Source organism: Manis javanica, chromosome 7 (genome assembly GCF_040802235.1).
Source record: "Manis javanica isolate MJ-LG chromosome 7, MJ_LKY, whole genome shotgun sequence".
NCBI lineage: Eukaryota > Metazoa > Chordata > Mammalia > Pholidota > Manidae > Manis > Manis javanica.
In genome coordinates this window covers 72,608,698-72,625,765 of record NC_133162.1, presented here as the reverse complement: position 1 = coordinate 72,625,765, position 17,068 = coordinate 72,608,698, and the positions used below count along the sequence as shown (strand labels likewise).

The following is a 17,068-nucleotide window of genomic DNA, read 5'->3' as shown; positions in this document are numbered from 1 at the left end:
TTACAAATATGTTATATCTTTCCACCATTTCCCATAGGATTCTTATGTACTTTGTTGTATTTTCTATATTCCTTATGTCTGTGCTTCAGCTTAGTTTTTATATTGCCCTCATCTTTCTCCCACTAAGTCTAATTGTAGTAAACCTATATGCTGAGTTCTTAATTTCTGTTACTGCATTTGTTGGTTCTAAATTTCTATTTGATATTTTGTGATAGATTCCAGTTCTTTGATGAAAGTCTCTATTGATCACACTAATATCTGGGGCATTAGTGGGTCAGTTTTATTATGTATATGTTTTCCCCTTTTTGTCCTGTTTCTTGGTATACTTGAAAAATTACTGTGAAATACTAACTATTATGATAAATCATAGTGTCACCAGGAGATACTATCCCTCTAAAGAGAGTTTACTATATCCTCTGGTAGACAGTTGGGAGAGGTCACTTTCATCCAACCTGGTAATGAACTGACTGGAGTCTGGGTCACAGTTTTTGTAAACCTCTATCTGCACCTCTGGTTTGCCCCCATTTCTAGAGTGTAGTCTTCCAAGGATCTGGTGTGTTTGCTGGGCTTTTCTTCCTTGATGGGTCCTAAACTCCAGTTCTTATCTCTTTAAGGTCATGAGATCACCAAGAAAAAGCAAGCCCTGCCATCTTTCATTGGTTTGGGGAATGATTAAAAAACCCACGGCTTCTTGATTCATCAAATGCCTGAAGGGGGAAAATCCATGTCAGAATCACTTCTGCATATCCCTTCTATCCAACATCTTGGCCTCTTCTGTCCCAGCTGCCGTGGCAACCCCAATTTCCAATTTCTTGTCTCTCCTGCTCCAGAGACTCTGCTGCCTTTCCGCCTCTTAACCATGGCCCTCTGCTCTAAGACTCAGCCTCTTAACTAGAATCGGCACCTTTCCTGAGGGGAAAAGTGGTTCACAGAACATCACCTCACCTCCTTGTGTTCTCTCCTTCTGAGATCATGGCCTGTCAAATGCTTGTCAACTTGGCAGCTCTCCAATAACTTAAAAAAGAGGTTTTCTGTATTTTATTCAGTTTTTTCTAATTGGTCTTGGCATGAACATCAATCTGCCTGAAGTAGAAAAATAATTATTTTCTCAGAGTTCTTGCCCCAGACAAAAGAATTCTCAACAAAGAGTGATTTTATACAGGGAATTTGATAACACAATTCTTGGGAAAGCTGAAAGCCAAAAGGAGACAAGTTTTTTCTGTCAGTCAGCTATTTTTGTAATGGTGCATAACAATCACAACATCTCATGGTTGTACTAAGATGAACATTTATTCCTTATACATCTATGGGTCAGTTGAACATGTGAGCTGGTCTAGGCTATGCAGCTCCCTCTCAAGCCATGGGTCCAACTGGGCCCAGGTCCTTGTCCAGGCCTACTCCATGTTTATTCATTCCAAGCATGGGCTGAAGGCGCAACAGCTTTTTTCATGGTGAAGGTGAAGAGCACACACATTTCCATCCTCTGCTTCTGTTGTCACCTAATATCCCATTGGCTGAAGATACATGGCCAAGTTCAAAATCAAGGGGCAATGAGGCAAACTGTGCCTTTTTGTGAGAACGGCAAATCTGCATGGCAATGGACATCACTTCAGGGAGTGGTGAAGTGGAGTGGTAATTCAGTACACCACATTGATGTTCCATAGAGCTGGGGAACTCCAGGGGCCTGTGCTTGGCTGTTCAGGTGCAGACACCAAGGGGAGACCTGGTGGCTGTGTGGCTGCTGGGCCTTGAAGCCACTGCTGCCAACTTGGGATCCCATAGTGATGATGGGCTGGGATTTGCACAGCCATTTGTCATGACATTTTTCTTATTTTTCACTGTGGAAGTCTTTGTTCAAATTACTGCCAAGGCCTCAAGCATTCTGCTGTCCCAGGTGTCAGAATTACAGGAAGGAAAGCATGATATTTACCTTCTTTCTGCTTTCTAATCTCACTTGAGGGCCTCACATTTGGCAAACTCAACTTGGAACTCTGTTTCAAGAGTGTCTGGGACAGTAACTATAATGGGGTATGTGGGGGGACTTGATAATAGGGATGAATTTAGTAACCACAATGTTACTCATGTGAAACCTTCGTAAGATTGTATATCAACGATACCTTAATAATAATTTTTGAAAAAGAGTGTCTGCGAAATACAATTTTCAGACTTCCATTTCCAGAAAATGTAATAAAGACCTTTAAAGGGGATGAGGATGGTGCTGTGTGTGAACCACACTCTGGGACAACTTTGGGTCATAGGAACCCTAGGTAAGAGATCTGCAGAGAAAGGAGGCTCTTCATAAGAAAGAAACAAATCCTATGATTTGCAACATGGATGGAGTTAGAGGACATTATGCTCAGTGAAATAAGCCAGGCGGAGAAAGACAAATGCCAAATGATGTCCCTCATTTGTGGAGTATAACAATGAAGCAAAACTGAAGGAACAAAATGGCAGCAGACTCAGAGACTCCAAGAATGAACTAGTGGTTACCAAAGGGGAGGGGTGTGGGAGGGTGGGTGGGGAGGGAGGGAGAAGGGGACTGAGGGCTATTATGTTTAGTACACATGGTGTAGGGGATCACAGGGAGAACAGTGTATCACAGAGAAGGGACATAGTGGATCTCTGGCAACTTGCTGCACTGATGGACAGTGACTGCATTGGGGTATGGGTGGGGACTTGATAATATGGGTAAATGTAGTAACCACATTGTTTTTTCATGTGAAACCTTCATAAGAGTGTATATCAATCATACCTTAATAAAAATTTTTAGAAATAAATAAATAACCCTGTGAACAATCTATGTTGGAAGCCTACATAGAGCATATGAGAAAAAAAACTTCAAAAGGTGAAAAGAGAAGGGCAAACTTCTCAGGAATTATAAAGAAATAAAGATCACATGCTTTTATTATTTTAAAAAATCTGTGATTTGTTGAAATGCATTTTTCTCATTCTAAGTATATATTTGGTATCATAACCACATATATATATATATATTTTTCCATAAAAAGGTCCCCAAACTTCTTATGCTGAGGCCTCACACACCCAGATACCCAGATCTACCTCTGGTCACTGGGAAGGCTGGATGGGCCAGGACTAGCCTTAACTCAAGTGGTCACTGTAGGTCTCATAATCTATGCTGAGTGGACAGGACTGGGGGGGATATGCTGCAGGGCACAGTGGAAGATTTGGGTGTCCCTGTTTAGCTACAAGAATGGTCAGACATTCAGAAAAGGGAACACGAGCAATTACACATCCCAACACACAGAGATAATTGTGCCTGGTGACTTTTCGTTGATAACCTTACTATCTATTGATTAAATAAACATAAAATAAAAAAAGAAAGGAGGCTCTTGAAGTACCCCTGCGATACTCCAGTTCTTAACTATACAAAGTCACTAGAACTTCTCCTGCCCCTTAGGTGGCCTCCTTCTGTGCCCACTCCCTGCCCTGCTAGGATGATCAGAAACCCTTGATACCAAGTTGAGGAAGGAAGAATGGAAGAACAAAGTGAAGATTCAATGCTACATGTCTGCTTCCTGCTGCAGTCTGCTACAGGCATGAGCTGGGGTGAGGGTAGGTGGAGGGGAGGCTTAAACTTTAAGTGAAGTTGGAGGGTTAGACTACTATATGATATTGGACATTTTAAGTGCTGAATATATCCTATTTTTGTAACTAAAAGTCACAGAAAAATTTTACTGTTACCTAAGAGTGATCAGAAAAGTCATGGGACTTGCCCTAGATTTTATTCAAATGGCAGGGAGAAGCTACCTGTCTAGCAGATTTGAGTGGATCACTGGAGAAAAAATGGATGAAGTAGTTTGCTGATTACATTCCATCAGTCTGGCTCTTTCCATATAATGGATTTATTTCTTAAATGAATTTATGAAGAGAGATTGTAATATCTGCCTACTATGTTTTTTTCCTAGTTTTTAAATATGGAATTATTTGCCCAGATCACTCTTCCCCTCCCCACTTTTAGCTCTACTTCAAGAGGTATGTTTCTCAAAGTGGAATGGCTGTCAAAGTGGGAGAAAGGAAGTAGCTCTTGGGAAGTGTACTAGATCTTTATATGTCAGCTTGTTCAAGCTGCACAGCAGCCCAGGGAGAACTTCCCCACATTTAGAAATGAAGAAAGTTAGCATCAGGGAGGGGGTACCGTTTCTTAGGGTCCCGTAGCTAGGAAGTGTTGCAGCTGGAATTCGAATCAGGTATCAGATGTCCCAAATGGTATCATTGTCACATGTTGCCGAGAGACCCCTCAAAAACCCCACAGACCATGTGTAGTACTGTCACATTCCCACAGCCTGGGATCTGTTCAAAGACCTTGACAAGCCTTTTAGATAAGCCTCTTCTGTATGTGCAGAATCAGATTTCAGATGTCCAAAATGGTATCATTGTGACATGTTGCTAGTGAGACTGTGTATTTCTCCACATTTCCTCCCTCTCCCCTTTTATCTTCCCTTCTTCCTTTCCTCCCTCCCTTCCCTTCTGTCTGTGCAAATTATTTGATCATCTCCAGTGATGAGTAAGGATAACCAAGCAAGTGACCAGATTTTATTCCTATCAGTCCTTTGTTTTTGACAATATGCTTTTATTAGTTTGCTGATTGACAAAGCTGATAAGACAAAACTTCCAGGAAGTGGATGATCCAAGTGGGTGAGGGCACTGGTGCATAAAGCAGGAGGCCTGGAGCTTGTAGTGTCTCTGTCAGAGGGCCAAGGGAACATGATTGACAGGCCAGGCAGGGACCAAGGTGGCCTAGAGACAGCACATCCAGGGCATGTCCTAGGCAGAGCGCCACCTGGTGTCCTCACACCCCACATCAAGACTTATGTGCAGCTTCTGGGACCCGCAGAAAAGCTCCTGTGTCCCCAGCGACCTCTACTGTTGAGCATAGCGCTCACTGCACAGGAGAGACACTTAAGGCAATTCCACCTGCAGAGCACATATTAAAGAATGAACTTGGAGCTGTTAGGAAATTGATCAACTGGTAAACCAGTCTTCCCAGAATCTTCTCTCGTGCCCCTCCCAAACACTCCCTCTCCCTCTCCACCAAAATAACCAGTAACCTGATTTTTATGGCAATCACCTCTTTGCTTTTACCACTTAATCATACAGCCTTAGCTGCAGGTTTTTGTTTTGCTTTGTTTTTTAAGCTTAGGTAGAGAATCAGAAAGGAAGCATTCTTTTGTGTTTGTATTCTTTCATTTTACATTACATTTTGAGATTAATCATACACATTGGAGGGTATAAAACTAGAAGTGGAGTTGCTGGGGGGCTTGCGTATTTTCCAATTTAGCAGATAAAGCCAATCTGTTCTCCAAAAGCGATGGACCAATTCACATCCTCACCAGCAGTGAATGTGAGTTCCATTGCTCTATGTGCCTGTCAGCATTGGGTACTGTCAGTCTTTTTATTTTAGCCATTATTTTCAGTATGCAAAAGTTTCTCATTGTGGTTTTCATTTGTATTCCCCTGATGACTAATGAGGTTGAATCTTGTTTTATATGTTAATTGGTCACTTCTTTGTGGCATCTTTGTTCATGGTCTTACCTGTTTTTCTGTTGGGATATTTGTGGGTTTCCTATTGATTTCCAGCAATTGTTTTGATTATATGTATTCCACAGATTTTTTTCCCACTGTTTTTTCTTAAATTACTAGTATATTTTTGGTTGATTTCCTCCCATTTTATGGCTTTCATCTGATGAACAGTTTTTCATTTTAATGCAGTCAAATGAAGAAATCTTATGTTAGTGCTTTTTGTGTCCTGTTTTTAAGAAGGCTCTCCATTCCTTGAAATAATGAAGATATTCTCCTATACAATTTTCAAAAGCTTTATTATTTTGCCTTTTATATAGAGAATCTACTTGGAATAGACATTTGTATAAGTTATAACACTGAAATCATGTCTCTCTTCTCTTCCAAAAGGATATCCAATGATCTCAACACTATTTATTGAAAGGACTATCCTTTCCCCAACTAGTTGGCTGCACCACCTAGGTAAATCAAGCATTCATGTATGTTTGGGTCTGTTTCTGAGCTCCTCCTGCTATACTGGGGAATTTGTTTACCTTTTAACTAGTACTACCATGTCTTAATCACTGATTTGTTATGTCAATATCTGTTCAAATAAGTCCTCATTCTGTTCTTCAAGAGTGTCTCGGCTATTTAGGCATTTCACATTTCCATATATATATACATATATATGTATATATATTACATATAAATTTTAGAATCAGATTGCTAAAGTCCCTTCCACCTTACAAAGAAGCCTATTGTGATTTTAACTGAGATATCATTAAGTTCATAAGTTGATTTAGGGGAGAACTGACATCTTTAAAATACTAAGCCCTCTCATCCCTGGACATACATACTTCCATTTATCTAATTCCTCTCAAAAATATATTATTTCAAATCATGTGACCAGCATTTCTAATGCTGAACAGACACTTCAAAAATATTAACAATACATGTATCTGATTTTTATCTAGAACATATATATGATCAATATAAAAGACAAACAACCCAATAAAATAAATGTACAAATGACTTGATCAGACACTTCGGAAGTGAAGATGGACAAATGGCCAATAATCACATGAAAAGTTGATCAAACCTGGAGATAATTCCTTGAAAAGGAGATGGAGTAGGATGGCAAGGTGAAAACCTCCTCCCATCTACACACCAAGGAAACAACTATAACAAATACAACTAACCCTGAAAATGACCTGAAGACTGCAGAACAGACTATCTACACCTGGTGAAGAAGAGAGGACTACATTGAGAAAGGTAAAGGGGCAGAGCTGTGATTGACAGGACCCATGCCCTTCTCCCATTCCAGCCTACAATCCAGAGGGAGAGGAATGGACTTGGGAGGCCAGGATCTGGCACACGTGGCCCTGGATATCTAATCCAGGAATGTGAGTCAAAGAGTAAAGATAAAGAGAGAATCTTAAAGGCAGCAAGAGTTACCCATAAGGGAAGTTACCTATAAGGGGAGCTCCATAAGGTTATAATCAGATTTCTCAGCAGGAACTTTACAGGACAGAAGGCAGTGGCATGAAATATTTAATGCATTTAAAGGGAAAAACACGCAACCAAGAATTTTCCACCCTGCATGGTTAACATTCAGAATTGAAGGAGCAATTAAAAGTGTCCCAGATAAGCAAAGGTTAAAAGAAGTCACTACAACTAAACTGGCCTTACAGGATATGTTAAAGGGACTTCTTTAGATGGAAATGCTCTTAAGTCTAAATACTTTTTATCAATGAAAATAAACTTACAGTAAATATAGTAGACCAATTACTTACTAAGCAAGTATAAAGTTAAAAAAACAAAATTGATAAAATCAATTATATTCAAAATACACAAAAGATGTAGACTATGACATACATAAAGAGTGGAGGAGGAAGAATAAAAAAGTAGTACTTTTAGAATGCATTTGAAATCAAAGAAATATCAATATAGATTGTTATACTTAGAAAACTACCTATAAATCTTATATAGCCACAAACCTACAGGTACACAATAGGTACATAAAATTTTTTTAAAAGGAATCCAAGCATAACACTAAAGAAAACCATCAAATAACAAGAGGAAAGTATAAGAGAAGAAAGGAACAGAGAGGAACTACAAAAACAACCAGAAAACAATTAATAAAATGGCAATAAGTACATACCTATCAATAATTACCTTAAATGTAAATAGACTAAATGCACCAATCAAAAGACACAGGGTTGCAGAATGGCTAAAGAAACAAGATCCATCTATACGCTGCCTACAAGAAATTCATTTCAGTCTTAAAGACATACATAGACTGAAAGTGAAGGGATGGAAAAATACATTTTATGCAAATAAAAGGGAGAAAAAAGCAGAGTAACAATACTAATACAGACAAAACAGAATCCAAAACAAAGAAAATAAGAGGAAACAAAGAAAGATATTACATAATAATAAAGGAATCAGTCCAACAAGAGGATATAACAATTGTAAATATCTATGACTCAACATAGGAGCATTTAAATATATAAAACAAATACTAACAGACCTAAAGGGGCAATTAGCAACAGTCATATTAGGAAATTTTAACAGGCCATTTACATCCATGGACAAATCACTGAGACAGAAAACAAAGAAGGAAACAGTCACTGATGACACTTTAGACCAGACAGAGTTAACAGATAAATATCGAACATTAGACCAGATGGCCTTAACACACATATACAGAACATTCCAACCCAAAACAGCAGGATACACATTTTTCTCAAGTGCACATGGAACTGTCTCCAGAATATCACATATAAGGACACAAAAAGAGCCTTAATAAATTAAAAAAGATTGGGATTGTATCAAGCATCTTTTCAGATCACAGTGGTTTGAAACTAGAAACCAATTACATGAAGAAAAACAAACAAAACACAAAACATGGAGGCTAAACAACATGCTTCTGAATAATCAATGGTTAATGAACAAATAAAAGAGGAAATCAAGCAATACATGGAGACAAATGAAACAGAAACACAACAGTTCAAAATATGTGGGATGCTGCAAAAGCAATTATAAGAGGGAAGTATATAGCAATATAGGCCTCCCTCAAGAAACAAGAACAGCCCAAATAAACAATCTAAACTCACAACTAAAGGAACTAGAAAAAGAAGAACAAAGACCAAAGTTAGTAGAAGGAGGGACAAAATAAAGATCAGAGTAAAAATAAATAAAACAGAGAAAAGAAATCAATACAAAAAATTCAATGAAACCAGCTAGTTCTTTGAGTAGATAAATAAAATAGACAAACCCCTAGCCAGACTTACCAAGAAAAAAGAGGACACAAATAAACAAAATCAGAAACTAAAAAAGGAGAAGTTATAACTGACATCAGAGAAATTCAAAGAATTATATGAGAATTCTATGAAAAATTATATGCCAATAAATTGGACAACTTAGAATAAATGGACAATTCCTAGAAACATGCAATATTCTAAGACCACCCCAGGAAGAAAGAGAAAATCTGAACAAACTAGTTACCAGTAATGAAATTGAAATGGTAATCAAAAAACTCCCAACAAACAAAATCTCTGGACCAGATGGCTTCACAGCTGAGTTCTACCAAATATTTAAAGAAGAGGTAATACCCATCCTTCTTAAAGTATTCCAAAAGATAAAAGAGGAGGGAATACTTACAAATTCATTCTATGAGGCCAGCATCACTCTATTACCAAAACCAGTCATAGAGAATTCAGAAAAAGAAAATTACAGACCAATATCCCTGGTGAACAAGATACAAAAGTCCTCAAAAACATTCTGGCAAACTCAATTCAAAAATACATCAAAAGGATCATCCATCACAATCATGTGGGATTTATTTCAGGGATGCAAGTATGGTACAATATTTGTAAATCAGTCAACGTGACACACCACATTAACAAAAAGGATAAAAACCATATGATCATCTCAATAGATACTGAAAGAGCATTTGAAAAAATTCAACATCCATCATGACAAAAATTCTCAACAAAATATAGAGAGAACAAACCTCAACATAATGAAGGCCATATATGACAAACTCACATCTAATATCATACTCAGTGGTAAAAAGCTGAAAGCTTTTCCTCTAAGATCAGGAACAAGACAAGGATGCCCACTCTCACCATTTGTGTTCAACATATTACTGGAAGTCCTAGCAATGACAATCAGACAAGAAAAAGAGATAAAAGGCATCCAAATTGGTAAGGAAGAAGTAAAACAGTCACTATTTGCAGATGGCATGTTACTATACATAGAAAACCTTAAAGACTCCACCAAAAACTATTAGAACTAATAACTGGTTTCAGCAAAGTTGCAGGATACAAAATCAATATACAGATATCTGCTGCACTCCTATATACTAACAACAAACTAACAACAAACAAAAATCAGGAAAAAAATTCCATCACAGCTGCATCAAAAAGAATAAAATACCTAGGAATAAACATAACCAAGGAGGTAAATGTCCTGTATTTTGAAAACTATAAGACACTGATGGGAGAGATTAAAGACACAAATAAATGGAAATCTGTCCCATGCTCATGGATGGGAAGAATTAATATTGTCAAAATGGCAATCCTGCCCAAAGCAATTTAAAGATTCAATACAATCCCTATCAAAATACCAATGGAATTTTCAATGAACTAGAGCAAATAATCCTAAAATTTGTATGAAACCACAAAATATCCCAAAGAGCCAAAGCAATCTTGCAAAAGAAAAACAAAGCTGGGGTGTGTATCATACTCCCTGACTACAAAGCTACAGTAATCAAAACAGTGAGGTACTGGCACAAGAACAGACACATAGATCAATGGAACAGAATAGAGGATCCAGATATAAACCCATGCATAATGGCTAATTAATCTATGAATATAGACTGAAAATACAATGGGAAAAAGACTGTCTCTTCAATAACTGGTGTTGGGAAAACTGAACAACTGCATGCAAGAGAATTAAACTGGATTATTTGCTAACACCATACATAAAAGTAAACTTGAAATGGATTACAGACCTAACTATAAGACATGAAACCATAAAACTCTTAGAAGAAAACACAGGCAAAAATGTCATGAACATAAATGTGAGTGATTTTTTTCTGGACAGATCTCCTTGAGCAGGGGAAACAAAAGCAAAATTAAGTAAGTGGGATACATCAAACTAAAAACCTTCTGTACAGCAAAGGAAACAATAATCAGAACAAAAAAAGATAACTTGAAGTATGGGAGAATATATTCATAAATGCTATATCTGATAAGGATTAACATCCAAAATATATAAAGAACTCATATGCCTCAACACCAAAACAATAATAATAATAATAACTTGATTAAAAAATAGGCATAGAACCTGAATAGAAATTTTCCCAAAGACATCCAGATGGCCAATAGGCACATGCAAAGAAGTCTCACCTTGCAAACTGTCATGGAAATGAAAATCAAAATTACGACATGACATCACCTCACACCAGTCAGTATGGCCACTATCCAAAAGACAAGAAATAACAAGTGTTGACAAGGATGTGGAGAAAAGGATACTTTCTTATACTGCTAATAGAAAGCAGTATGGATATTCCTCAAAAACATAAAAAACAGAAATACCATACAACTCAGTAATTCCACTGAGGGATTTACATGAAGAAAAGAAAACCACTGATTTGAAAATATATATGCACCCCTATGCTTACCACCACTTATTTACAATAACCAAGATAAGGAAGCAACCAAAGTATCCATCAATAGATGAATGGATAAAGAAGATGTGGTATACATACACAACAGAATATTATTCAGCCCTTAAAAAGAAAGAAATCCTGCCATTTGTGACAACATAGATGGACACATAAGGTATTATGCTAGGTGAAATAAGCCAGGTGGAAAAAGACAAATATTTGTCTTTTTCATTTATTTGTGGAATCCAAAAACAAAACAAAACAAAATGAACACGATAGCAACGAACTCAGGGACACTGAAAAGTGACTGGTGGTTACTTGGAGGGAGGAGTTAATGTGGGTCACGGGGAGGATGACAGGAATAAAGGGGCACAAAAATTTCAATCATAATATAAATTAGACATGGAGATGAAAGTATACCATAGAGAATACAGTCAATAGTTCTATAACATCTTTCTGTGTTGAGAGTAACTACACTAGATGGCATAAGGATTTAATAATGTATATAACTGTTGCATCACTATGTTGTATATATACTTGAAATCAATATAGTATCATATATCAACTATACTTCAATAAAAAAATTTTTTAAGGTTGCTTAACATCATTAGTCATCAGAGAAATGCAAATGAAAACCATGAGATACTTCACACCTAGTAGAATGATTAAAATGAAAATGATTAACACCCCCAAATGGTAGCAAGGATGCAGAACAAATGGAACTCTCATACATGTCTTGTGGGTGTGTAAAATTACACAATAACTTTGGATCACTCTTTAGGTTTCTTATAAAGTTAAATCTACTTCTCTTCTATTTCAAATCCTCAATTTCAAGTATTCTCCCTTCCAAAAGGAAAACATATGTCTACAACAAGACTTGTGAAAAGATATTTGTAACGGCTATTCATAATAGCCCCAAACTGGAAACAACCCAAATGATCTTCAATACCAAAATAGATAATGTAATATATTCATACACTGGTATATTTCTCAGCCATAAAAAGAATGAACTACTGAGTCACATAAAAATCTGGATGACTCTCAAAAATGTTGTGTGTAAAAAGCAAGTCACAAATATAAACAGTATAATTTCATGTATATGAAGAACAGATAAAACTAGGCTATGGTGATAGAAATCAGAACAGTGGTTGCCTGTCCTGGGTGGGGATTGACTAGAAGTGGAGATGAGGGTTATTTTCAGTGATGGAAATATTCTAAATCTTCAGTGGGGTGTTGGTTACACAAATGTATGCATTGTGAAAATTCAACAAATTGTACATTTAAGATCTGTATATTTTATTAAAATATAAGTATTAATTTAATTACAGGAAAAAAGAATTTGATTGGCCTATCTTGAGTAGGCATCTTACTGTTCTTTGACCAATTTTTGCCAAGAGCTCAAACTAAATTGTACAGCTGTGGCCTAGACAAGGACCGTCATGGGTGCCTGGCTGCCATCCCATGAGGTAGCTATATCTACTGTGTGCTGGTAGTTTCTGTGATCAAAACCATATTATCTTTTTCTGTATTTGGGAAGTGATCTTTTTAATATAGGGAATTTGTATTCTTTAGAAATTAAGGAAATTTTCCTAGTAATACCATCACTTTAAATAATAATAAAGGAGAAAGTAAAACCAGGCCCTCGTTTCCCACCAAGGGTTATCACTACACCATTTTAGTAAGATTCTTCCAGACAGTATAATTACAGTGTTACATAAACTGAATTGTACTATACACATTATGCCAATAAGGACAATTCCTTAGGTTGCCCAATGTCTGATTATGCAGAGAATTGGCTGACCTACTCTACTCTGTACTTAGCTGAGCACAGAGAGAAGTGAATTGGAGAGATGTCAGATGGAGAGAGGAGGTGACACTTGGAAGGAGTTGTGGGAGGGAGAGGAGGAGGAAGCTTGGTCTCCACAAAAAACTGTTACATTGTATAAGGGAAGCACTCCAAAGAACTCTCACATATGCTCGAGAAAGAGGAGGATTGGATGCCTGCTATGCAGAAAGCATTGGCAGTCAAGATGGGCTAGAAAGGCAGAGACGGTCAGATGAGAGGACCTAGTGGGAGCCCATTTGTAAAGAGGCTCTTGTCCCCGTTCTTTCTTTCCTCCCTGCCCCTGCTCACTGGAGGAAGCTGGACCTCAGGGTCGGGGAGGGAATGGGGAGAGGCTGACTTAGTGCCAGTTCAGGCCTTTCCCCCAGCTCAATGCAGCTGCAGAGGAAGGAAAGAAGAGATGAAATCACTACATTTCCTTCCCCTCCGCTCAGAAGCACAGAGATCACCCTTAGCAAATATATTCCTTTTAGTGGGTGGAGTTAATTTCTTAATGACAAGCCAGGTTCAAGATCTCCAAAGACAGAACTACAGCTAATTGGCAAACCTCATTCCCTTTCAAATGTTTCTCCCCCTACTGACATGAAAACAAGGGCCAGCATTAAACTCTCTGGCAAGATGAACACTTTATTCTAATTGTTCTGATTCATGATGTTTATTGCATGGTCTAGAAACCCTCCAGGCCACAAACGTATAATTAAAAATGCTTGTGTTGCAAAAAAAAGAAATTTAAATGATTGTTAAGCATATGAAAAAAAGCCAGAACTCACTCATAATAAAAGAAGTGCAAATTTAACTTTAAAAAAAAATCAAATGAATAATCATTCTGACTTGATTGTTTATAGTTCATGATACGTGATCAAAACCGAAAGTTTCTATGATATGACTGCCCTTACACTGTTCACCATGTAAGGACTTATTCAGTATGTAAGAACTTGTTCACCATATAAGAACTTGTTCGTTATGCTTCAGAAGATTGGAGACTGTTGAGAATTAGGCTTGGGGTTGATTAATGACTGTGCATTGAATCCCCTATACAGAATTTTATTGTTGTTAACAACCATTTGATCAATAAATATGAGAGATGCCCTCTCCAAAAAAGAAAAAAAAAATGCTTGTGTTGAAGGTAAATAAAACTTGTCAGTGGTTTTCCAGCACTCTGGTGTTTCTCCTCCATGGCTGGAGAATTGGTATCGGATCCCAGTAGTGGCACTGGAATCCACTAAAATATGTACTTGCAATGCTAGGCACAAATCAGTATTTATTTTCATATACCAAACTGAACCTATAGATAAAAACTCCATTGCTTTGTGAGTTAAGATTTCTTCAGACATGTGTTATCCTTGCTGAAGCATCTTATGTCTCTCCTATACATTTGGGGGCACTCATTTTTTTCAGTCCCATTTGAGATGTCCCATGTTCCCAAATATTCAGTGCTATTTTATGCCTCTCACTGTTTTTGTGAATACTTCTCATATTTAAAGATGCAAGTTAAATACGTCCTCTATGAAGCCTTCTTGCATCTTCCATTAAACAGACATGTTTATGTCTGCTTAGAACTCTCCTTCCACTAAGGAAGGGCTCCTTTCATCCTATGTGTTCCAGCCGTTCAATCCCTCGCTACCCGCTGATCACAGCGGGAGGGCAGGTAACTTAAGCAGACTTGAAATTTTTATTCCTTCCATGAAATTTTTATGTGGACACTAGCAAAAAGAGTCTCTCTTTCTGTAAAGAAGAAAGTTTAAAACTTTTCTCCACGTGGATAGGTGGGAAAGATAAGGAGAGAGAAAGGAGAGGAAGATGAAGGAAGGAACAGACTAGATAGAGGGTAAAAAGAAACCGGACAGGGGGAGAGAACAGGGCAAGGAGAGAAACCAGGTGAGAAATAGAAGGGAAGGAAAAGAAAGAACTAGGGAGTTGGGGGAAATAGATGACACAGTTTAAGCCAATGGATTCAACTAGGCTGTAAGATAGTACTACTTTGTTACATGAGCAGTTTTTCCCCTTTTTTGCTCAAGCTACAAGTTGGGTTTTGATCATTTGCAACCAAGAGTCCTAATGAACCTATCTTGCTATTTACCTCTTTGCCTTTCTGCACAGATTTAATCCTAGCACTATATAATTTTAAGTATTTCTTCACCAGCTTGCCTGTGAACTCACTGAAGGCAGGCCTTCCTATCTGTCTGTATTCCCAGTGATAGCACATAGTAGACTCAGTACAGGGTAGATCATGTGTCCAACTTTGCCATCCCACCTGAAAATCAGAGCCCTCCTCCCTACCAAAAAAAACCCTAAGACATAACAGGAAATTTAGCACAAATCTTACCAGTGTAGAGAAAGGTAAATGTTTCTAATAGCTGTTAGAGAAACTATACATTTGGGAAAGCTAAGTTTACCAGTATTGAGTACTAAGAGGGGAGAAAGAGCTGCCCCTCTCAGCTGAGCTATCAGGAGCTGAAGATGAGATTTACCTCAAATGCCCACCATGGGATTGCCAGATATAGCATTGCTGGTCTGGCTAACACTCTTAGGCTACCCAACTGAGTTTTATGCAAATGTATGGGGTAGGCTGAATGTACTTACATGGAAATCTCAGGTAAGGAATTCACCTAGAAGCAATGGCTTTCCTGATGATAATTTCTGGAGATAGGTCAGATTCCTTAGGACAGGAGGAAACAGTTTCCAACCTAAATAAGGGTTCCTGGAAGTATGTGTTAATCCATGAAATATATACCAAAGGCTGCGAAGAGGAATAGGTGTGACCTGGCATCCTTTATCCAAGTAAATGGCTTAGACTTCTTCCCAACAGGATGTGAAGAACCATCTGTTCTAGGGGATTATGTTTTGGTTGAAACAGGGAGTAGGCCACATTTCGGCAACAAAGTAGGGAAGGGCAAATTTAAGACAAAAACTTATACTGATGAGGCAGATTTTATACGTGAATTCGAAATTTGCCCCTACCGTGGCTACAGAAAGAAGAGCAGGGATTAGACACCAGCTCAGGGCTCACACCCATCACCCATTAGATGAACCTGCAGGGCAGCCGAGTCCTTTGAATTCCAATATTTCTAGATACAAAGTGGAGAAAATTCTTTCTCTACCTGCCTTACTAGGTGCTAGCTAAAACCTCAGCAATTATTTCATCTAATCCCCTACCTTTCCCATGAATTATGTCTTCAGGTAAGCCCTTATTCCTGCCCTTCTTTTGGTCAAAGACCACTCTGAGGATTTATTGAAAGCTAAGGACAGGTCTCCACAGACTGTAATGTACTTTTGTTTTTGTGTCTGAGCACTCTTACACATTTTTGCATGCTATTTTTGGGAGAATCACAAACTCCTAAGGTTCATTTTTAGGAAAGCCAAGTTTGAAAAAACCCTAAATTGGAGAAAATAATTTCAATGAAGCAGAATAATTTTTAGAAACACACATATAGTAAAATAAATGTGTTCATTTCATTATGAATTTAGTGATTTCCAAGCAATACTATTAATCTATTAACACTCAACATACCCTCCAAACTTACAGGTCAAGAACCAGTCCATGTTTCCTTATTGGTGACTACCATTTATACAAGCTTCTCCTACAGGCACAATAACAAAACAAATTGCTAGGGTTGTTGGAAAGTACTTTGAATAAGGTACTCATATCCTAGAGGTGAACTAACAATGACTCTCTTCCTTTATAAATTGATTGAATCATTATCTCCTTTCATTTTCAATGATTCTTTATAGAAAGACATGCTTGTCTTGAACTTATCTAAACAGTCTTAAAAGAATACCTTCTTACATAGTTATAATCAAGGAAATCATTTCATGTTGATGGTTTACTAAAGTAGGAATAAAGGAAAGCACTTGAAGTTAGTGAGTATAGCAGAAAAATGGCCTGAGAAAATATCTTACGTCCATATCCAAGAATTTAGCATAGAGCCTGGAACAGGGCAGGGATGGAACAGAGTGAACCTTTAGTTCCCGGGCTTGTCTTGCCTTTCTTACTAGACTGTTTCCTGAGAAGCAAGAAAGGAAGGGAGGAAAAA

General features: G+C 37.7%; 1 protein-coding gene across 3 annotated transcripts in view; it reads right to left on the bottom strand.

The window, feature by feature from the left end:
* Positions 1-4,560: 4,560 nt before the first annotated feature.
* The window catches only part of SHLD2 (shieldin complex subunit 2), a 105,496-nt gene continuing 92,988 nt past the window's right edge, over positions 4,561-17,068 (bottom strand). The window contains exon 9 of one of the 3 annotated variants that reach the window (XM_037002526.2): positions 4,561-4,935. In XM_037002526.2, the coding sequence (XP_036858421.2) occupies positions 4,901-4,935 (35 nt within the window). In that variant the 3' untranslated portion in view covers positions 4,561-4,900. The other 2 variants (XM_037002520.2, XM_037002521.2) reach the window with 2 other exon arrangements.